General features: G+C 40.7%; 3 protein-coding genes and 1 long non-coding RNA gene across 4 annotated transcripts in view; 3 read left to right on the top strand and 1 right to left on the bottom strand.

The window, feature by feature from the left end:
* The window catches only part of LOC138958751 (nucleolar protein 58-like), a 33,844-nt gene extending 29,213 nt beyond the window's left edge, over positions 1–4,631 (top strand). The window contains exons 13-15 of the mRNA XM_070330029.1: positions 1,440–1,591; positions 3,395–3,478; positions 4,448–4,631. Of these exons, the coding sequence (XP_070186130.1) occupies positions 1,440–1,591; positions 3,395–3,478; positions 4,448–4,515 (304 nt within the window). The 3' untranslated portion in view covers positions 4,516–4,631. The remainder of the gene's footprint in view (positions 1–1,439; positions 1,592–3,394; positions 3,479–4,447) is intronic.
* LOC138958758 (uncharacterized) overlaps positions 1–22,703 on the top strand; it is a 381,866-nt gene extending 359,163 nt beyond the window's left edge. Inside the window, exon 2 of the long non-coding RNA XR_011453492.1 lies at positions 20,687–22,703. This is a non-coding gene — a long non-coding RNA (uncharacterized lncRNA). The remainder of the gene's footprint in view (positions 1–20,686) is intronic.
* Positions 8,241–15,756, bottom strand: LOC138958738 (uncharacterized). Its single transcript, XM_070330013.1, has 4 exons — positions 15,153–15,756; positions 14,504–14,682; positions 9,302–9,383; positions 8,241–9,040 (listed from the first exon to the last, which is right to left on the bottom strand). The coding sequence occupies exons 1-4, from the start codon at positions 15,646–15,648 to the stop codon at positions 8,718–8,720; spliced, it is 1,080 nt and encodes a 359-aa protein (XP_070186114.1). The 5' UTR covers positions 15,649–15,756; the 3' UTR covers positions 8,241–8,717.
* LOC138958756 (transmembrane protein 41A-like) lies at positions 15,923–22,703 on the top strand. The gene is made up of 6 exons (XM_070330039.1): positions 15,923–16,048; positions 16,681–16,876; positions 17,367–17,520; positions 18,414–18,575; positions 19,199–19,337; positions 19,829–22,703. Exons 2-6 carry the CDS (start codon positions 16,701–16,703, stop codon positions 20,017–20,019), a joined length of 822 nt encoding a protein of 273 aa, XP_070186140.1. The 5' UTR covers positions 15,923–16,048; positions 16,681–16,700; the 3' UTR covers positions 20,020–22,703.
* Positions 22,704–23,025: the final 322 nt, after the last annotated feature.

Here is a 23,025-nt window from a genome sequence, read left to right as displayed (position 1 = left end):
TGACCTTGGATGAGGTCACATTTATTTTGGTAGGAAAAATGTGTAAAGCAGTTCTTAGTGTATGTCATTGCTAGGTTTAGTTATTTGACCTTGACCCTGCAGGTCAAGGTCATGTCAAGGTCAAGCATGTGAGTCGTATGGGCTTTGCCCTTGTTGTTGTTGGTGTGAAGAGGTAAGGGCTATGCTAACAAGAGGCAAAGCCATCAAGGCTCGCGTAAGAAATCGACAAACAGTAACACAAACTCAATCACTCCGTGTCACACACACACACACACACACACACAGAGAGAGAGATAGAGAAAGAGCATAGGTGAAACTGTGCAAGAAAGCGAGATACTAGATCTAGATCTGTCTGTCTGCATGTCTACTTACAAGGACACGGTCTCGGCCCGCTCAAAATAATAATGACCGAGACTTTCAGTACTTCCTTCCCGTGATGTCTAACCCTCTTACGTCATAATGCAGGGTTCGTACAGAGTCCTTGAACCCTGGAAAACTCCTTGAAAATTGGAAAACCTTTTCCAGGCCTTGAAAAGTGCTTGAAAATAGAGTTTTGTTAAATAGTCATTGAAAAGTACTTGATTTTTCCAAATTGTTGTCTATACATTTCGTCAGCAGCTTGTCTTATTTAAAAAAAAATGCAACCCCCTTTTTTTTCGTCAAATACAGTACACATTTTGGGAGAATAAAAGATCGAGTGAAAACGAAAGCAGATGAACTATTACTAGTCACCCGTAGTTGCTTCCCTTCCCGGAAGTTGGCAAGGGACACAACTACGGAATGACTAATAGAAATTCACCAGAAACTTGATGACTTGAAAAACTGAAGGTAAGCTTGGTGCTTTGCATTAATTTGGGGAAAATCATGTCCTTGAAAAGCATTTATTTGGTCCTGGAAATGTCCTTGAAAACTCCTTGAATTGTATCAGCTCTGCCCTGCAGGAACCCTGATAATGTGACGTCAATGTAATGTGACGTCTTCAAATGTTAGAGTTTCTACCACAGACATACACACGCACGCACGCACATACGCAGGCACAGACAGACAAAGTTACGATCGCATAGGCTACACTTACGTGAGCCAAAAACTGCTTCTGTATCATTGAAAAGAAAATCTCTTGGAAGTTAAGCTTGATAGTTTACTTTCACTGTGAACAAATTCACGTTCAACTTGACAGCAGTCGCTGCTTGGACTGAATACACTGAAAACTCCTGGCTGCAATTCGATGTGGAGTATTTTGCTGAAAGGCAAGATGGCACAGTTGCCTCAGAGCACATTACCTCCCTTGGACTGCCGCTGCAATTTGATGCACCATAAATCACTAGAAGTGCAGAACCTTCATGGACCGTTTTGATTTGAGTATTTTAACTGGGTACGCAATGTAGTTTCTTGTACACTTTTTTTCTTCAGGATTCATACTTTTTAAAATTTTTCTCCAGTGAGGTGAGAACGTACAACACGGCTGCTGATTCCTCGTTACCCAGTGTTCCGAAGAAGAGGAAGGGAGGGGATGACGACGAAGACGGACCCAAGGCCTCCAAAAAGATCAAGGTTGAGTCTGGTGCAGGCGGTGATGCTTCCTTTACTGATGGTGAGAAAGGGCGTTTTGAAACTGATTTTGGGTGGGATGTTTCTTTTTATACTTGAAACATTGATCCTGAGACATGAGAATTGAAACATTGATCCTGAGACATGAGAATACTGGCTTTACTAGTTTGCCAATAGATTCCGTTGAAGTGGATGCAACAGAGGTGCCAACCCATACGGATTTTCCGTATTTATTTACGGAAACATAAATAAAGTACGGATTTACGGAATTTTGAAAGATACTCCGATTTTTTTAAAGTTGGCAACTTTTTTTTTTTTTATCGGTTTTCCTCAACATTGCGCAACTAGCCGTGTACCGAACATCGGGAACCACTCTGCAATGGACTGTCGATGTTGTCCACGTGACTTGCTTAGCCAATCGTGAATTTCGTTGCAACCCCCCGCGGGTTAGGGGGAGTCCCATATTGGTTGGGACGAGAAAGAATTTGCCCGATGCTCCCCAGCGTGTCGTAAGGGGCGACTAACGGATTCTGTTTCTCCTTTTACCCTTGTTAAGTGTTTCTTGTATAGAATTAAGTCAATTTTTGTAAAGATTTTAGTCAAGCAGTATGTAAGAAATGTTAAGTCCTTTGTACTGGAAACTTGCATTCTCCCAGTAAGGTAATATATTGTACTACGTTGCAAGCCCCTGGAGCATATTTTTGATTAGTGCTTTTGTGAACAAACAATTGACAAGTGGCTCTATCCCATCTTCCCCCTTCCCCCGTTGCGATATAACCTTTGTGGTTGAAAACGACGTTAAACACCAAATAAAGACAGAAAAGAAAGATTTCGTTGCAAGTATTCGCTGTTCCGGTGACTCGCTGGGCCAATGGCAATCGTGAATTGATACCAATGCGGGAGTCTTAATCCGCAGATTGGAAACTAATTGTAAGCGTAAGCTTATACATGTCTTTGGTTCTTGCGCGAGTCTTTGTTCCAAGCGTCAGTCTTTGTGATGTACAGTATTCAGGTGTCAGTCTTTGTCTTCGGTCGTGCGGTGTTAGAAGTGAAAATGGGAGGCAGAGGAAGAGCAAGGAAACGAAAAGCTGATGAAGCGACTGGTGCAGCTTCCTAGTCCAAGTGGACGAAACACTTTCAAAGATCTTTACCGAAATACGCTGCGGACTTTCCGTGTGAAACAACTCTTGGACTTTTTGGTTGTGGACATTATTTGAAAGCTTTTTGAGCCGTGTGATATGTTAAATAGCTTATACTTGTCTTCTGTTTTGTCCCTTGTATTCTTCAATTGATATACATTTTCTTATTTTTAAACATCAACTGTCTGTCCTGTGTTTTATGGATGTGATTGTGTGAATCCAAATGAATGAAAGATGTTTAATTATATTATTCCTGAAAAAATATTAAAACTCCTGATTTTTCCTTTTGTAACTCCTGAAAGCTCGTTTATGGGTAGAAATTGTGTCTGCTGAGTTCAATTACTTGGTCCACCCTGACGGTGACCCCAAATTCTGTCATTTAACCTACTGCCCACTCAACCCTCCCTTCCCTAACTTTAGACTGCCATCAACCCAGCCGCGATACATTCACATCTAGACAGCTACCCCCCTCCTCCGCCTCACTTGACCTGGTCCTCACCCCTCCTTTTCTTGTCAGCAACGATTGCATCATCATAGCTATCTTTGTGTCTACCCTCCAAAAAACAAATGCCTAAAATAAGAAAACATTAATGAGGGTAATGTTATGGTGCAAATCTTATATTTCTAACGCCTAAAATGACACTCTCAGTGACTTCAATAACATTTTGTTGCCCATCCTAATGAATGGATGTTCCAATAATTTCCAGGTTCAGAATCGGAGAAGAAGAAGAAGAAGAAGAAAAAGATCAAGCAGGAAGAAGACACCATGGATGTTTCACAAGCTTCAGTTGGTGAGTGCAAGCCTCCATAAACTTGTAGATTTCTTGCAGACTATGGGATGGTTGCAACTAAAAAGTTAAACAATGTACAATTTTATGAGGACAAGTGCACATTACGTAAGCTGTCTCTAAACAAGTTTTTTTGTCTTTTTGGTTGATGGATGTGAAAGATATTGTAGAGCTGCTGTGCTTGCTATAAATTTCGAACAGAAAAAAGGAGGGGTGGGTGTGTTAAAAAAAATAACAAAAAAAACCATGCAAAAACCTGTTCCGGTTTTTAGAAGATTCAGGCATGGGAATTGTCCGCCGAACGGCGGATTTCCGCCGAATTTTTTTGTTGTTCCGCCGAAAATGCAAAAGTGTCCGCCGAAAAAATAAAGGGGGGAGGCACACAAAAAAGGCACCGGTTACTTTGGCCTTTGCGCAAAAGCCCGCGAAAACTTTCCATACTTTGTTGAACACGCACTGCTACCGCCCGCCTCAGTTATTGAACTTTTATGTTTGAAAGTAAACCAGATTGCACAGATTGTGTTACAAGTTACATTTTCCTGTTTGTCTCAACAGATCAATTTTTTTTACAAATTTAAACCATATAATACATGTATATATTTTTGTTCTTCAAAAAAGCAAAAATTGGTACATTTTTGTAATAAAAACTCTGATTCTAAAAACAGAATTTAATGGCAAACTTGGAGCTCAGATGACACCAGATTGCACCATCTGGGTTCTTTGGAGAAAAAAATTTTCCGGGGGAGAATGCCCCCGGACCCCCCTAGTAAGACTAGGCGCTTCGCGCCGTCGACTTGACGCTTCGCGTCTTCGGTTATAAATTTTCCGCCTTTTTTACAATTTTCAATTCTCATGCCTGAAGATTTCAAGCATGCATATCTGTTGTTTTTTCCAGAGAGTGTAGAAGGCATTTGAAAATCCATTCTTTCGTTGTTTTACTGAAAGTGAAATGTTTGATTTGGTTATTTGCAGGTTCAGCAAGTGGAGAGAAGAAGAAGAAGAAAAAGAAAATCAAGACAGAAGATGACGACGATGACTGAAAAGATAATTTCTTTTGATTTAAATGGAAGTGTGAATGATTGTATGAGTATGGAAGGTCAAGTATACTTTGTAAATGTGTTCATCAGACTATTAAATCATGATCCTAATTTCAAAATGATTTGACCTTCACTTTTTGTGTACTGATCTGTGTTTGATGTGCGTGAGTGTTGTGAGTACATAGTGGTCTGTGTTTGATGTGGGAGTGATTTTGTGTGTAGTGGTCTGTTTGATTGTGTTGTGAGTACAGTGGAACCCCCCTTTTAAGACCTCCCAATTTAAGACTCCCTCCTTTTTAAGACCTTGTTTTCTGAGACTTTCTGTTCATAACCTCTGTAAAATTACCCCCATTTTAAGACTCCCTCCTTTTTAAGACCTGATTTTCTCAGATTTTTAGGTCTTAAAAGGGGTGTTCCACTGTAGTGGTCTGTTTGATTGTGTGTGTAGTGAGTGATGTGTGCCTATGTAGTGGTCTGTGCGATGTGCATCTGATGTGACATGAGCTGCCTCGGTGTAGCATGCTTGATTTTAAGTCAAATTGCTACGTTTTGCCAATCTCAAAATTGCTACGCTCAAACAAATAATCGCAAACATGCAATAGTTCCCTCTTGTGAGTCCTGGTACTTGTTTTTCTTCTCTCTGTTTATACTGAAAAGTGCTTCTGCAGAAAATGGGCATTAATGTATTCCTGCTTTCTAAGTAAACTATTTAAAAATGTATATTTATGAGCTAGATAACATAAATGCTGATGTGCAAATACATTGTAGACTATGCCACACTTAAAACAGTTTGTTACGCTCAACATTCCGCAAAATTCTAAATTGTTGTACTTGGGGCTCCGTCGCGATATAACCTTCGTGGTTGAAAATGACGTTAAACACCAAATAAAGAAAAAGAAAGTGCTTGCGGCTTTGCTGCTCTGTGTGTTGATGTGCGTTGGACAAATAGACTCCATACGGTGCTGTATGCATCGAAACATGCAAGCAATGCTTTTTACAAAGAACAAATCGGAAATCACGCCAACCAACCTTGTGAAAACCACACTACATGTATAGACACAAACAATCGGTATGACAATGTATTTATTCCAGGTTCTCATTTGTCACCTGATGGATAACGGTGATCCACGCCAGTCAAGACCCCACTAAAGTGAAGTGGATGTCAGTTTGTTTTTACTGTCGCACTTGGGGTGCGTTGCATAGGCAGAGCGCCACAGAATGTTTGCAAACGTTTTCTAGGCAACGCATAGTTTTGTTGTGGCGCTCGCGAACGTCAGCAACTGAGCAAGCGCTCGGTACGAGTACCATTGTCTGGGGTCACTGAAGCGTAACAATGGCGTCCGCTCGCCGAGAATGGTCTAGGCAACGGGGATTGCGCGGAGCATTCTGTAACGTACCTGAGAGGTGGCACGCCAGAAACTATTGCACTGTACTGAGCTTGTCGTTTGACTATCTCTCTCTCACCCCCCGCGGGTTTGGGGGGAGAATTTACCCAATGCTCCCCAGCATGTCGTAAGAGGCGACTAACGGATTCTGTTTCTCTTTTTACCCTTTTTAAGTGTTTCTTGTATAGAATATAGTCAATTTTTGTAAAGATTTTAGTCAAGCAGTATGTAAGAAATGTTAAGTCCTTTGTACTGGAAACTTGCCTTCTCCCAGTAAGGTAATATATTGTACTACGCTGCAAGCCCCAGGAGCAAATTTTTGATAGGTGCTTTTGTGAACAAGAAACAATTGACAAGTGGCTCTATCCCATCTCCCCCCTTTCCCCATCGCGATATAACCTTCGTGGTTGAAAACGACGTTAAACACCAAATAAAGAAAAATAATCTCTCTCTCTCTCTCTCTGAGTCTCTCTCTAGCTGTGCCTACGTCTGTCTCTCTCTTTGACTTGCATGCTCTCTCTCTTTGACTTGCATGCTCTCAGTCCCTCTGTAACTATCTGTCTCGCTCTTTCTCATTACCGGCACGGTTGGCCTAGTGGTAAGGCGTCCGCCCCGTGATCGGGAGGGCGTGTGTTCGAACCCCGGCTGGGTCATACCTAAGACTTTAAAATTGGCAATCTAGTGGCTGCTCCGCCTGGCGTCTGGCATTATGGGGTTAGTGCTAGGGCTGGTTGGTCCGACCGGTGTCAGAATAATGTGACTGGGTGAGACATGAAGCCTGTGCTGCGACTTCTGTCTTGTGTGTGGCGCACGTTATATGTCAAAGCAGCACCGCCCTGATATGGCCCTTCGTTAAGCAAACAAACTCTTTCTCATTCTTTCTTTCTTTCTCGCTCCCCTCTATCCCTCTCCCTATGTTTTTCTCTTTCTTTCTATCTCTCTCTATATGTGCCTGTCTATCTTATCTTTTTTTGCTCTATTTCTATCTCTCTTTCGCTCTCTCCCCCTCTCTGTGGATGAACCCATATATATACTTCAGTCACACTGTCAGTTTGTTTGTCCCTGTCCCTGTATCTTTCTCTCTCCTCCTTGGCACGCATCTCTCTCTCTCTCTCTCTCTCACACACATACAGAAGCACACACACTCGACTCACACACAAACATATTCGCATACATAGACATATAACACACTCGCAGACACGCGCGCGCTCATACGCACGCATGTACACACGCACGTACACATACAGACACATGCTGTACATACATACACACACACACACAGAGAACGTGTGTACACGAGTGTGTGCGCGCGTGTGACTGCGAGTGTGTATCTGTGTGAATGTGCAAAGCACCTGAGTGTGTGTGTGTGTGTTTTATATATGTGTTTGTGTGTGCATTGGTATGCGCGCGCACGCACGTTTGATTGTGTTTGTATGTGTGTGTGTTCGTATGCGTGTGTGTAAGTCTGTGATAAGGGTGGTGTGTGTGTGTGTGTGAATATATGACTGTTCGTATGCGTGTGTGTAAGCGTGTGTGTGTGTGTGTGGGGGGGGTGGTTGTGTGTGTGTCACGTGTGTGCGTGGTTGTGTATGTACATGTGTGTGTGTGTGTGTGTGTTGCTTTTTTTACGAGATCGAATTTATGATTGCGTGCAGAAAGTGACCCTTGCGGGTTATTGTGATGAGACATACAGAGGAAAAGAACTCTCTCTCTCTCTCGCTGTCTTTCTCTTGCTGTCTCTCTCTCACTCAAACACACACATTCTTTATGTTCGTCTGTCTCTGTCCCCCCCCCCCCCCCCCCCTCTCTCTTTCACCCCGCCCCCCACCTTCCTATTTCCGTATAATGAATTGTGTGGGTGTGTTTGCGTGTGCGTATGTGAGTGGCTCTGTGATTGTGGGTGTTCTGGTAGTAACATACGCTACTGCATGGCACTTGAAGTGTGTCGCGTTATCTGCTTTTTTCACGAGAAGAATGCGTGCAGATTGTATGTGGCATAAAGAGGAAAAGAGCTCTCTCTCTCTCTTATCTGTTTTGCTCTCTTTCTCTCTCTCTTTCTTTCGCTCTCTTCCCCTCCTCCTCTCTCTATTTCTCTCTCGCTCTCTGTCGTTGAACCCATATACGTACTTCAGTCACACTGTCAGTATGTTTGTACCTGTCCCTGTATATCTTTCTCTCACCTCCTTGGCACGGGTGCGTTTCTCTCTCTCTCTCTCTCTCTCTCTCTCTCTCTCTCTCTCACACACACACACACACACACACACACACACACACACACACACACTCTTTATGTCTCTCTCTGTCCGTCTGTCTCCCCCTCTCTCTCTCCTACAACATGAAAACTTTTTGTCTCTTCGCGAACAGAGCGTCTGCTCTATGCAACGCAGCTTGGACAGGCTATTTAATGCAGAAGATTCAGGCGAACTTGCACAGATGTCAGCCTCTGAGAAAAACCTGGCGAAAAGGTACCAACATCAAAATTTCAGCTAAGTTTGGATGACCATAAAAACTGGCCCCTGCCATCACTGCCCTGCTTCAGTATCCCAGTGGCTGTCGGGGTGAACACTTAAAATTCCGTTCTCTGAGCAAAGTGTTTACTTTGACAACCTGGCTTGCTGGGTGCAGACAACTTTCTATTCAGGTTTTACTTGACTACACTTCCATTTCATTTCTGAGTGGCCAAGGTACTGTTCAAACTGCCTTCTGTAACTCAAGAGATGAACACCTACAATGATAAGATCATCAGGTCCAAGGAAAATGGCAATCATGATCAAAAACCTTTCGCATTCACTTCAGAGCAGTACAGTGTCACCAAAGTTTTCATACACCACTGTCGCTCTTGCCAGATGTCTTGCCTTGCAACTCTTTTCCATTCCTATTTTGAGGCCCTGTAACTTGTTCACTTTCGGACCTGTCTTGCACAGCATTACCAGTTCTTTTTTCGTCACTGTCCAGTGCTACCTGTGAAGCAGGTGTCTGGTTCATGCCCGTTTCCAACCAAAAGAGATCGGCTGCAGAGAGGTTGAGTTGGTCATCTTCCACATAGTGACGTCTGTCATCATGCTCAGGTCCCAGTGTCCACAAGGTCTCGATGTCGTAATGCTGACGAGCCTCAGTGGTGAAAATGTGAACCGCAATATTACCTATAAAAAGAGTAGAACAGAACCGAGGTGCATACTGGTATAATTTCAGCAGTTGCCAAGTTTTTCAATTCTCATCCAGCACACACACATACGTCAAGCACGCCTGTGACTTCTAAATTATGACAATAACCCGTTTCAGTATCATTTACAGTCCGAGCTGTCATCATAGCATACGGCCAGTTTTATGTTCACAGTATTTGTAAAACAAAAAGTTTCAATACCCGGGAGCCCACTAACGGAACAAAGAAAGGTTAAACGTACCCAGATCCATGGCAAACCAGTCTTTGCAGTCTCTTCCCTCAAGCTTGAACGGTCTGTCCCTTTTCCTTTTCTTCTGTTTGTACTGTAATATCAAGATCATGTTATAATATCAAGGATTTCTACAAGGTACAGGACATATTCTTACAAAAAATAATGCTCAATGTGTGCTTCTATAAATCTATTCCATAAAGATAAGATGAAAACTTTCCATCTGTGTTTAAGTTTTTTTTATTTCCCCTTGTATACAACACTTCATACATTTTCAACTATGAATTGCGATAGCTTTATCAGGCATGGGAATTAAAAGTAAAACAGATTGCACAGATTGTGTTACAAGTTACATTTTCCTGTTTGTCTCAACAGATCAATTTTTTAACAAATTTAAACCATATAATACATGTACGTATATATTTTTTTTCTTCAAAAAAGCAAAAATTGGTACTAAAAACTCTGATTCTAAAAACAGAATTTAATGGCAAACTTGGAGCTCAGATGACACCAGATTGCACCATCTGGGTTCTTTGGAGAAAACATTTTCCGGGGGGGCATGCCCCCGAAACCCCCTAGTATAGGCTAGGCGCTTTGCGCCGTCGACCTGACGCTTCGCGTCTTTGACTTCAGTTATAAATTTTCAGCCTTATTTACAATTTTCAATTCCCATACCTGTTTATGCATGTGTGAACAGCTCAGATCATGGGTAATTTTAACACCTTCACATTTAAATGCTTATTTTATAGCCATCCATTGAATTGAGAAAAAAACAAAGCATACTAAACTGCTAGGCATGAATCAAACAATAAGAAAATAAAAAGAACCAACAGCATCGTTTTGTATGTGTGGGTAGTAAACACGTTTTATTTACAAAACACGGCGGAAAATGGCGACAAATTTGTTGCACAGCGACAGGTCACTTTCTTCAACCAAGGCCAGTACTTTCATACATGACAAAGGAAAGCAAATATGGCCTGTATAATAAAGTTATAGTGTTCCTTTGCGTGTCTGAGTGATAAACTGTTTTAACCAACTATCTTCTGAAACGTAATTGCACTCAGCAGATTTGTCTTCCGCTCATAACTTTCGTGTCACACGGTCTTTGCGACAAACAGATAGATCGCATTCTCGCAGAAAATCATTGACAACACAGACCAGTCATTTTTAGCATTGCATTTGGGAAGGGCTACTATTATAGTGTGTTTTAAGAAAGAAAAACATTACAGTATCGGCAGAACACGACCAAATGAGTTTTCGTGTCACAGCGTTTTGGGCGTGAGATTGTGTTCTCACACTGTAGCAAAATCATTGACAACTCAGACAAGTCAGTTTTAGCATAGACATTGGGAAAGGCTACTATTATACAGTGAAACCCGGCTATATTGAAGTGGCACGGGACCCGGGAAGACCTTCAATATAGCCGGAACTTCAATATAGGCAATTCTCGGTTATATTGAATTTCCCTCCTTGTTCACTATACGTTCTTATTTACGTGTCCACACATTGCGTTTGATGTGAGATATATTCCCATTAATCTTTCACCTGTTGGCTGTTGTTCTTCGAGCCTCCTTGCTTTTTTCTGCACACTACACACACGGACACACACTCACACACACGCACGCCCCCCTCCCTTACACACACAAACACACATTCCATATTCCTCAGCTACTTCCTTTCTTTTATTGCAGCCAGTTTCCAGCTTCTGAATAAGCTCGATTTTTCTGTTAATTGTTAGACTCACCCTTTTTACATTTAGTCAAATTTTGACTAAATGTTTTAACATAGAGGGGGAATCGAGACGAGGGTCGTTGTGTATGTGTGTGTGTGTGTGTGTGTGTGTGTGTGTGTGTGTGTGTGTGTGTGTGTGTGTGTCTGTCTGTCTGTCTGTGCGTGTGTGTGTGTAGAGCGATTCAGAGTGAACTACTTGACCGATCTTCATGAAATTTTACATGAGAGTTCCTGGGTATGATAGCCCCAGAACTGTTTTTCATATTTTGGATCAATGTCTTTGATGACGTCATATCCGGCTTTTTGTAAAAGTTGAGGCGGCACTGTCACACCCTCATTTTTCAATCAAATTGATTGAAATTTTGGTCAAGCAATCTTCGACAAAGGCTGGACTTTGGTATTGCATTTCAGCTTGGAGGCTTAAAAATTAATTAATGACTTTGGTCATTAAAAATTCGAAAATTGTAATTAAAATTATGTTTTTATAAAATGATCCAAATTTACGTTTATCTTCGTCTTCATCATTTTCTGATTCCAAAAACATATAAATATGTTATATTCAGATTAAAAACAAGCTCTAAAAATAAAAAATATAAAAATTATGATTAAAATTAAATTTCCGAAATCGATTTAAAAACAATTTCATCTTATTCCTTGTCGGTTCCTGATTCCAAAAAACATATAAATATGATATGTTTGGATTAAAAACACGCTCAGAAAGTTAAAGCGAAGAGAGGTACAGAAAAGCATGCTTTGCAGCACAGCCCAACCACTACCGTGCTAAACAGGCTCGTTAATTTCACTGCCTTTTGTACGAGCGGCGGACGGGCGCAGTGGCGTGGTGGTAAGACGTCGGACTCGTAATCGAGAGGTCGGGAGTTCGAATCCCGGTCGCTGCCGCCTGGTGGGTTAAGAGTGGAGATTTTTCCGATCTCCCAGGTCAACTTATGTGCAGACCTGCTAGTGACTTAACCCCCTTCGTGTGTACACGCAAGCACAAGACCAAGTGCGCACGGAAAAGATCCTGTAATCCATGTCAGAGTTTGGTGGGTTATGGAAACACGAAAATACCCAGCATGCCTACTCAACGAAAGCGGAGTGAAGCTGACTATGCTCTCAGAGTATAGTGTGGGGAACCCAAATGGGCAAACGAGCTCACACGTAACCAGACAATTCTGGAACGCTGAAGAAGAAGAAGAAGTACGAGCGGCGGACAACGATCATTGTGAAAAAAATGCAGTGCGTTCAGTTTCATTCTGTGAGTTCGACAGCTTGACGAAATGTTGTTAATTCGCCTTACGCGACTTGTTTGTTTTGCAGCCATCTTTGCTAGTGTACAAAGGGAAACTACTCGCATGAACAAGAGAAATTAATTCGGGGAGATCTACGCACCACAAGACTACATGGCGTAGCTGTCAGAGGCCCGCGGCATTGTTAGACTGTAATTGTTATCAGAGACCTCCTGACTCGAAAGTTGATGCTTATCTGGCCTCTCCCCTTCCTCAACTGATTGCGCTGACAGAGGCGTGTCATATCATTCGGCGCCCGCGCAGTCATTGTTCTTAAAAAAAATTTTGGAGCAAATATTTAATATAGCCAGGTAAAAACGTCCCGTGGGTTGAATTTTTGTTTCAATATAGCCGGGATTTCAATATAGCCGACTTCAATGTAGCCAACATTTTTTAACAAAGAAAAAGTAGAGCTTCAGCCGGGACCTGAAAAATTCTTCAATATAGCCGGGATTTCAATATAGCCTACTTCAATATAGCCGGGTTTCACTGTAGTGTGTTTTAGGAAAGAAAAACATTATAGTATCAGCAGAACACGACCAAATCATGACAAATGAGTTTGCGTTTTGGGCGTTATTTCACACTGCAGATCATATCTCAAAAACTACGGAGTGGATCTTTATGAAATTTGATATGGATATTTTTGACTGGATTTTCTCATAGAAGGTTTTTCCGTTTATTGATAGGACAGTTTGATGACGTCATATTTTACCGTTTGCCAAAAGGTCGAGGCAGCACTTTCACAGTTACAGTTTTTCATCAATTTGATCGAATTTCTTATCACACAATCTCAGATCTAGGCCGGATTATGGGATTGCATTTCAGTTTGGTCACTTAAAGTTTTGTTATTGAAATGTTTGTTCGAAATATGTCATTTTTTCTAATTTTTAAAAACTAATATTTGAAACAAAAAATTTATATTGGTGTATTCCCTATTGCGTCCTGTATCTAAAACTATATAGTTTTGTTGTTTTGTATTGATAATTATGCTTAAAAATGAAGAAAACCGATAAATAACCACTATCTTTATTTATGAAAAAAGACACTTAAAAACAACTTCTATCTATTCCTTACCATTTTCTGATTCCAAATATATATAGTTTCATGGTGTTTGACGTTGAAAATAGGCTAAAACTTAACAAACTCGGATCGTTGAATGGAAATTATACTTCCAAGCTCCGTGCAGCTGACAACGTGATAAAAACACGTCATTTCAAGTGTGGAACACGCTCATGACGTCATACTGAAAGGTGATGAATTATGGCTTCACCTTGCGATGTTTCATTTCAAACATGGTAACATTTTTAAATGGGTTTCTTTCTCAGATTTCTGTTTGCCCTCTGTCTGTCTCTCTATGTCTCCATCTGTCTGACTGATTCAATTAAATGTGTAATTACTTAGTTTTGCAAAAGTCAAACTAAGTAGGATATACCTAATTGATTCAGGTCTCTAAATTCTTATTGTAAAATTGTGAGTTTTATTCAAAACAAATTTAATTGGTGTTTTAAACTCAATAATGGGGCATGCTGTGATGAGTAGAAGAATGTGTGCTTACGAGCAGAAAAAGCCCATCAAAGTCAAGAATCGTGTTTTTCTTTTTCTATTTTCACCTTGTAGCTTCATACAGACACTAAGCAACAGTGTAGTTCCACTTTCAGTGCAATATCTTGTACTTTAATTTTGACCATCTGTGTAACACTTTATTGACCCATGATCTGAGCTGTTCACATGTACATGTCTTTGTACCTGTCAGACGAGAGATGACCCCCCCCCTTTTTTTTAAGTAGCTTCTGAAACATTTGATTTGAGCGAACAAATACTATAACAGCATCAAATATGACTCGAACCAAGTAGAACACTGAAACATATTAAGCTCATGTTTTCGAAGGTTAAAAATCACACAACTGCACTGTTTAAAACAGCAGAGAAAGTTACCTAAGAACTATATATTTAAAAAGGTGAAATTAACATGTGCCCTGAGATGTAATGTATGTAAACTAGAGACGTGTGACTTCTCAGATTGTACAAGACCAATGTAGATGACATGGTATTCTCATTACACGTTCAGTACCAAATTTATATTGTGCATCACAACACACAATGAGCAGTAGAGAAGAAAAACAACAACACAATTTCCAGTAAGAAAAGATCTGGACAACAGAAGACGAGTGGAAAAAGAGTTCACTACACTCACCAGCCACTCTATCGATGCAGCCATTGCACGCATGTGCCTCAGAGACTTTCCGCTCACGATAACCATGTGGTCGACAAAACAAACCTCAGGTGGGATATCAATGACCTGGATGTCGATGCCATTCTCATGCTCCAGCACTGTCACCATTTCTTCAACATCAAATACTCCTTGCTGGCGTCCTGTTAATAAATAAACAATGACAAGAAATTGAAAGAAACCACAGACTTCACTTTTTTTTTCCTTATAATAATAATAATAATACGAATATTTATAACGCGCACATATCTCACCAACAGACACCACTTTTTTTGTCCTTATCGGGTATAGTAAAAAAAAAAAATGTGCAGCAAAAATACATGTTCATGATTTTTTTGAGGGAAGGTGTATGCCCACATGATACATGAAGTCTTTGAGGCACTACTGATGTTTTATACTAATTTATATATATACATTTTAATTTTAATTATTTTTAACACCTTGGCTTATGCACTCCATGTCTTTTGATCTGATCTTTTTTGAAAATCATGATAGACAATACGTTGTACAGACATAATGATATGTGTGCGTGTGTGTGTGTGTACGCGTGGGTGTGTGTGTGTGGTGCTTGTGTGTTTCTGGTTGTTTTAGTTGAAATATAAAGCAAACATACTATCAAGAGAAATTGGGACATGTCTTTCTGGCACAACTTCTTCGTACTCCTCCTCGTCGTCTTCAATGTAGCCAAAGTCTTCTATCTGAATGTGATTTGAGCTCTCTCCTACTGTCATGTTCACATCCAACTGGTCAACGTTTGACACTGAGCTCAATGTGACGTTTTGCTCAGGGTTTGAGATTTGAAAAGGTTCTTTGCCCTTTTCAAAATCTTGAGCAATCTGATTCATCCAAGCTTTAATTTCTGGATCATTCTTCAGTTGAGTATGTCTCTTGTCCAAGGAGGAGTGTGTTGTGCTCCTATCCGAAGAAAATGAGCGAGCTTGGGACAAGTATCGCGCATAACCATGGCCTTTCTGTCTAGAAGGCTGAAGGTCTGAAGCAGACGATCTTTTTTTAGCCGCCTCACAGAAAGGTTTCCGGAAAAGTCGACCCCGGAAAACGACTGACGACCGTAGACTAGAATTAAAACAGATGAGACCACTTCTGAACATAATGCTAACTGATAGAATAAAAGGCACACTAGTAGATTTGTTACAAAACGCTGCCCACGTCCTTGATATTTCTGTACTTTCTCGCCATGCTTGAAGGAAACAGACCAATTGCCGTACGTGTCGTAAATGTAAACTAAATTTATTATTGCCTTTGGATAACACTACACCAGCTTTGTTTTCATCTGCCTGATATTATTTCCGTAATAGATTCACTAAATTTTAATTTCACTTCAAATTACCTAAAAATATTGTTTTGTGGATGTCGTTCAAACTGAATTCGATCGGAAGTCGACAACACGCCATCCACGGTAAACAACTAAAATCGTCTGCTGATTCACACAAGAACATCATTTAAGCTTTGAATTCAGACTGTTCTCCAAAGAAAAAACAAAAACAAAAGGTAAGTGAGAATGAGATTTGATTGATATTGTTTGAGTGATGATTAGTATGTATGCGCTTAATAAGTTGCAGTTTGATGTAAAAGTCTAAAACAAAAGAAGGCACCATGCACTTTTGTCGTCTGCTTCAGTGGACAGTGGTCGATTTCTTGGTCTGAAGGCTTGATACCGCTTGTCAACATTGGGACAAGGTTTTTGCAGAGCAATAGGGGACAGATTTTCGTGGGTTTATATACCGTTTCCGTCCAAAAAGGTTTTCATTTATCTTTCTTTTGTTGAGAAACCAAAATCAAGTCTAGTATTGCATGGTGCAGCTCCAGACCCGCATGGACTTTGATACTTAATCTTTGTACTTTTGAATGGATAGCCTATTCAGTCAGTGATAATACCCATCCTACATATAAGACCTGCGCGTTATATTTAAAATTATGAATGCACTCGTACACTTCTTTTTTGACTGCTAGAGGGCAGACGGCTGATCATGTTGAATTACTTGTCCGGCTGTGTGTTTTTAGCCACAATTTTTGTCAAAGAAGAAAGCATGCCAGAAATATCAAAGAAGGATGCCAACTGTATGTACCAAACAATACAATGCAAAACGTTTTAACAAACTAATGATGTTTCTTTTGTGTAGTCTGAATCAGCAGGAAAAAGATGCCAGGCTTCAAAAGCACAATATCTGGTGCTCAAACGGATGGGAAGAAAGGGCATACTGATGTTCAGAATGGATCAAGATCAATTTTGTGGATTCCTGTGATATGTGCTGCTGCAACATATGCTCTTTACAGCTTGTCTGTCAATTTTCCAAACCATCCATCAGCAACAAACGGGTAAAGTTGAATTAATAATGCAGTGTGTAGCGGAAATGTTACAATTTACATTATTTTCATACATGGTTTGAAAAAAAGTCTGAACTGACAGGTCCCAAAGGTGCCCTTATAATCAACATGTGCATGCATGGTTTACAGGGAAAAGAAGTGGGGATCTCTCTAGCATTTCTGTTTCTCTTTTGTCCTTCAATCTGATCTAGAGATTTGTTGTTGATAAATGTTTGCTAGGTTTGTTCAGGTAGCATGTCAAGTGAGTGATTTTCTTGAAGTTCTCCCCAGGAACTTATTCTAATACATTTAGCAACAGCTAGCAATATGAGCTTTTCTTTGCACATTAATCGTTCTTCCTCTCATGCTGGTAATGTGGAATAATTCAAAGAGTCTGTTAACCATTTTACTACCTATAGTACAGTAGCGGAAGACATGTTAAACATTTCTCAGAAAAATATCAAAAATTGTGTACATGTACTTCCTTCACATTTGTCCACAGCACACTGACATTTCCCAGCAGCATAGAAGATCTGCGTGCTCTGTCATCCCATCTGAAACTGTACAAATCAGAGCACTTTGAATATGTCTTCATGCTGTTCTGTTGTGCCTATACCTTCAAGCAGACATTTGCTGTGCCGGGATCTGTTTTTCTTGTAAGTAATTGTCTGTTTGTTTGTTTCAAATGCAAACATGCATGGTTTTCTGTCTGTTTTAAAACTAAACACACACAAACACACACACACACACACACACTGATACACCCCTACTGGAGAGAACACAGGTGCTTGCATCAAAGTGCCTCACCAGGGCCAGTCGATTAAAGTATCGTACCCTTCAACCTTTTACTCTACTTATTAAGTACCTCATAACCTTCTATTACAACTAGTACTACTACAGTAGAAGGTTCTACAATAATACACTTCTATCGACCGGCCCCAGCCAGGTACTTTGATACAACCTCCTGTGGAACACAGCAAGAAAAACAAACAAAACACTCCAGACGTGGTAGCTTATGAAATAATGTCAGTGTGTCCACAACTAGGAGATGTGAGAGATGATCCATAGGCATAGTTGATCAGTTGATCAGTTGATGTAATTTGTTACCGAGATCCCTTCATCTTTGAGCCTGTTTCACGTCGATCCCTGTCCTAGATTGGAAACTGCCGTAACTCTTGTGTGACACCATTCAGGACTAGAACTAGTGAATGAGAGGAAGGGGCTTAGGGTATGGCCAAGCAGGGGGTCTAGGGGGCTGTGCTGTTGAAATGTAGCATTTGAAAGGGGTACTTTGGGTCTCTCCTTCAGAAAAAAGGTACATTTGCTAGGTAAGGGCGGCGATCCGCAACTCATGAAACCCAGATACCCCCCCCCCCCCTCCCTCCCACGCCCCTCTCTAGATTCATCCCCCTAATTAATTATTGATACAATTAATGTTTCATTTTGGATGGGGCACTTGAAGATAGTAAGAATAAACTACTGTTTGCTCTAATTAGTGTGCATCACTTGTCAATTGCATTTATACATTTACACCTTTTTCATCCCCCAGAATCTCCTGGCCGGAGCGCTGTTTGGAACTCTGTACGGTTTCCCACTGGTGAGCCTGTTGTCTGCAGCTGGAGCCACATTCTGCTTCCTTCTCTCGCATCATTTTGGCAAGGGCCTCCTGGTTCACTACTTTCCGGAAAAAGTGCAGTTTTTCCAGGACAAGGTAAAGGCATAAAAAAACAAATTGAAACCATTGATCGAGATAAATGTAAATGTAGCAGTAACATTGACAAACCCGTGACAGGAGGATGGCCAGACAAGCAGAAAGATCTCTTCACAAACATATGAAACAGTGGACTCACAGACAGACAGGAAGGCTGACAGACAGAAAAACATTGAAGCAAGCAGGCAGACAGACGGAGCTTAATTCGTACCAGTTCAATTTCCTATTTCAAGTTTTGTGTTGGTTTTCTGGTATCTTACCGGTATATTTAACCGGTGTACAGTGGAACCCCCTTTTAAGTCGTAAAACAATCTGGGGGTAAATTTACAGAGTTTATGAACAAAAAGTCTAAGAAAACAGGGTCTTAAAAGGGAGGTAGTCTATATTTGGGGGGTCTTAAATTTTAGCTTGAGCTTTAACAGACATACAGGCTGTAATGGCTGGCAAGCCGAGAAACAGGCAAGCATGTATATAGTCACACTTATTCTTTTTTCGTCAGTCAGCCAGCATGCCACTTGCTCAATTAGCCAGTTAGTCAGTCAGTCAGTCAATATTTTGTTAAACGTTTGATACAGATGTCTAGAATAGCGCCAGTAAGGTTAATTCCAGCTCTCTTTATACAGGTTGCAGAGAACTCAGACGGCTTGTTTTTCTATTTGCTGTTCTTGAGGCTGTTCCCTATGTCACCCAACTGGTTCATGAACATGGTGGCTCCCATCATTGGCATTCCCATTCATCTCTTCTTCTTGTCTGTCTTTATTGGTAAGTAAAGGTTGCTGCTAGCAATTATGCATGGATAAAAGGGCGGTACATGTAATTGACAGGAAAGGTAGGTAGAAAGAAGGTTGCAGGAGCGTCAGATCTTGTGTGACATGTTTGTAATTCAAAGGATACATTCTTTGGGATATTTTCTGGTAAATAACCATGGTAAATTATCTGTGTTAATTAACAAGAATATTCAGATATATATCGTTATATATACAGATGAAAACAAATATTTGAACATCAAACAAGTAGTGTTAACCTTGCTTGGAGCGAAATGTCGCACGCATAAAGATAGGCACAAAAGAGAAGTAGGTAAGGGAGGCTGGTGATATGGGGTGTGAGAGTGGAGAGAAAGAGAGGGAACTGAATTATTAAGCAGCAAACCACCTTACCTGTCCTAAATTAAACAAAAACATTTTGTTTGTCTGTTTTTGCATTAATTCATGTTCAGTCCACAAACTTACCAAACGATTCCTCTTCTTTCACAGGGTTGATGCCTTACAACTTCATCTGCGTACGAACAGGTGTGATGTTATCCGAGATCACTTCCCTGGACGATGTCTTCACAGTGTACACAATGCTTCAGCTACTGATCCTGGCTTGCGTTGCATTGTTACCAGGACTTATTATCAAAAGACTAACACAGAAGCAACAGCATGTCAGAGGCAAGACGGATTAATGTATCAAAATTAGTCCATTGTAGCACAATTGTAGTCTGTTCATTCAGTGTTTTTGCCAGGATTGTTCTGTGATATTTATTGTTTGAAGTTTCATAATAGTATTGAGTGATGTGTCGTATATTGTATGTCTTTTTACATTTAGTCAAGTTTTGACTAAATGTTTTAACATAGAGGGGGAATCGAGACGAGGGTCGTGGTGTATGTGTGTCTGTGTGTGTGTATAGAGCGATTCAGAGTAAACTACTGGAGCGATCTTTATGAAATTTTACATGAGAGTTCCTGGGTATGATATCCCCAGACGTTTTTTTCATTTTTTCGATAAATGTCTTTGATGACGTCATATCCGGCTTTTTGTAAAAGTTGAGGCGGCACTGTCACACCCTCATTTTTCAATCAAATTGATTGAAATTTGTGTAAAGCAATCTTCGACGAAGGCCGGACTTCGGTATTGCATTTCAGCTTGGTGGCTTAAAAATTAATAAATGACTTTGGTCATTAAAAATCTGAAAATTGTAATTAAAATTTATTTTTTATAAAACGATCCAAATTTACGTTCATCTTATTCTTCATCATTTTCTGATTCCAAAAACATATAAATATGTTATAATCGGATTAAAAACAAGCTCTGAAAATTAAAAATATAAAAATTATGATCAAATTGTTGAGTCACTTGAGAAAAAGTGACTCTATGTAATCGGTCAGTGTTAGTCTGTCCGGCCGGCCGTCCGGCCGTCCGTCCGTAGACACCACCTTAACGTTGGACTTTTCTCGGAAACTATCAAAGCGATCGGGCTCATATTTTGTTTAGTCGTGACCTCCAATGACCTCTACACTTTAACGATGGTTTCGTTGACCTTTGACCTTTTTCAAGGTCACAGGTCAGCGTCAAAGGAAAAATTAGACATTTTATATCTTTCTCGGAAACTATCAAAGCGATCGGGCTCATATTTTGTTTAGTCGTGACCTCCAATGACCTCTACACTTTAACGATGGTTTCGTTGACCTTTGACCTTTTTCAAGGTCACAGGTCAGCGTCAAAGGAAAAATTAGACATTTTATATCTTTGACAAAGTTCATCGGATGTGATTGAAACTTTGTAGGATTATTCTTTACATCAAAGTATTTACATCTGTAGCCTTTTACGAACGTTATCAGAAAAACAAGGGAGATAACTAGCCTTTTCTGTTCGGCAACACACAACTTAACGTTGGGCTTTTCTCAGAAACTATAAAAGTGACCGGGCTCAAATTTTATGTGAACGTGACTCATTGTGTTGTGAATAGCAATTTCTTCCTGTCCATCTGATGCCTCATATAATATTCAGAACTGCGAAAGTGACTCGATCGAGCGTTTGCTCTTCTTGTTTTTCTCCAAAATCAATTTAAAAACCATTTCATCTTATTCCTTGTCGGTTCCTGATTCTAAAAACATATAGATATGATATGTTTGAATTGAAAACACGCTCAGAAAGTTAAAACGAAGAGAGGTACAGAAAAGCGTGTTTTGCAGCACAGCGAAACCACTACCGCGCTAAACAGGCTCGTCAGTTTCACTGCGTTTTGCACGAGCGGCGGACTACGGTCATTGTGAAAAAATGCAGTGCGTTCAGTTTCATTCTGTGAGTTCCACAGCTTGACTAAATGTAGTAATTTCGCCTTGCGCGACTTGTTTAGTGTGTGTGTGTGTGAGGGAGAGAGAGGGTGGTGTACTTGATTTGATGGGTGCATGTGAGTGTGTTAGTGTGTATGATACATACATGTATGAGGCTCACCTTATTTTAACCCTTTCCCTGCCTGTAAGACGTCAGCTGACGTCCTACGTAAAATGCATCCCCAGTGCCTATAGGACGTCCACTGACGTCCTCGCTTATTCCTACTTTTCCTGCATCCGTATCTGGATCAAAAGTAGTAAGCTATCTGCAAACGGTTAGCGGAAACCGTTGGGATGGTTAAATTTAGAAGGAATTGTGTGGTGCGTCATAGGGAAAGGCGTTTTTTCCGATTGCCGATTTGCTACTGGCTGCTCAGAGAGTAGTTTCCCGTGTAAACAATGGCGTCGCACGCTTCGCCACAGCAGCCATGTGGTTCTAAACAGACAACGTACACCACTTTGCAAGCTCTGCAGCTGATTATGGAAGATGAGGGAACTAGTTCTGATATTAATTTGCAGTCAGATGATTCTTTAGGTTGTGTGCTAGAATTTTTTTTAAATTATTACCGTTCCAATCTCAAAATATCCTGGCACTGGGTATGCACTTAAATTAATTGTTTAATGGCAGCGAACGGGTTAAAACATTTTTGTTTAGAGTTTGGACCCTTGATTGGTCATCCTTGTTAAATGAGCCTGTATCTGAACACTTATCCTTTACATGTACCTGATATTATAGTAAGCATGCTGTTGTACACTTGTCACTTCTGCGTTTTCTGTAGCTTCACTTCATTTTCATATCATGATGTCTGAGTGTGAGCAGAAGATAATGTTTGCAGCATTATTGTATGATGAAAACTGACCTTTTTTGTACTAAATTGTTTCCACTATTGTGTGAGATGCTCATATTTTTTTCTGTGTACTGATTCCTGCAGTGCAAGTCATGAAAGACCTCATGGAACATGCAGGGTATAAGATGGCAGCCATTCTTTGCATTAGCTTATTATATATTTATTTCTGATTGTAATCATGGAACGTAGCAAGTTCAAGTACCTGGGAGCAACCCTGTCCAAGGACGGCACCAGTACCGCGGAGGTCCGCATCAGAATCGCCACGGCGACCTCAGCGATGGCCAGACTGAGCAGGTTGTGGACAAGCAACTCCATCAGCTTCTCCACCAAGTACAGGCTCTACAAGTCCCTCGTAGTCTCCATCCTCCTCTACGGCTGTGAAACCTGGACACTACTAGCCGAAACAGAACGAAAGATCCAAGCCTTCGAGTTCAAGTGCTTGCGCAGACTGCTGCGCATCTCATACTTGGAACACAAGATGAACGAGTACGTGCGGAACACAACAAC

The sequence above is a fragment of the Littorina saxatilis genome, linkage group LG2 (assembly GCF_037325665.1).
Source record: "Littorina saxatilis isolate snail1 linkage group LG2, US_GU_Lsax_2.0, whole genome shotgun sequence".
Taxonomy (NCBI): domain Eukaryota; kingdom Metazoa; phylum Mollusca; class Gastropoda; order Littorinimorpha; family Littorinidae; genus Littorina; species Littorina saxatilis.
The sequence above is the reverse complement of the archived record's forward strand: the minus strand, read 5'-3'. Positions and strand labels throughout refer to the sequence as shown.

Bases quoted from the DNA above. Each gene is read 5' to 3' on its own strand.
- LOC138958738 (XM_070330013.1), bottom strand. From the start codon at position 15,648: ATGTTCAGAAGTGGTCTCATCTGTTTTAATTCTAGTCTACGGTCGTCA. The intron at 9,384-14,503 runs GTGAGTGTAGTG...TTGATATTACAG, and splicing joins CTGCATCGATAGAGTGGCTG to TACAAACAGAAGAAAAGGAA. The intron at 9,041-9,301 runs GTACGTTTAACC...CTCTTTTTATAG, and splicing joins CTGGTTTGCCATGGATCTGG to GTAATATTGCGGTTCACATT.
- LOC138958756 (XM_070330039.1), top strand. From the start codon at position 16,701: ATGCCAGGCTTCAAAAGCACAATATCTGGTGCTCAAACGGATGGGAAG. The intron at 17,521-18,413 runs GTAAGTAATTGT...TTCATCCCCCAG, and splicing joins TGCCGGGATCTGTTTTTCTT to AATCTCCTGGCCGGAGCGCT. The intron at 18,576-19,198 runs GTAAAGGCATAA...CTCTTTATACAG, and splicing joins TGCAGTTTTTCCAGGACAAG to GTTGCAGAGAACTCAGACGG.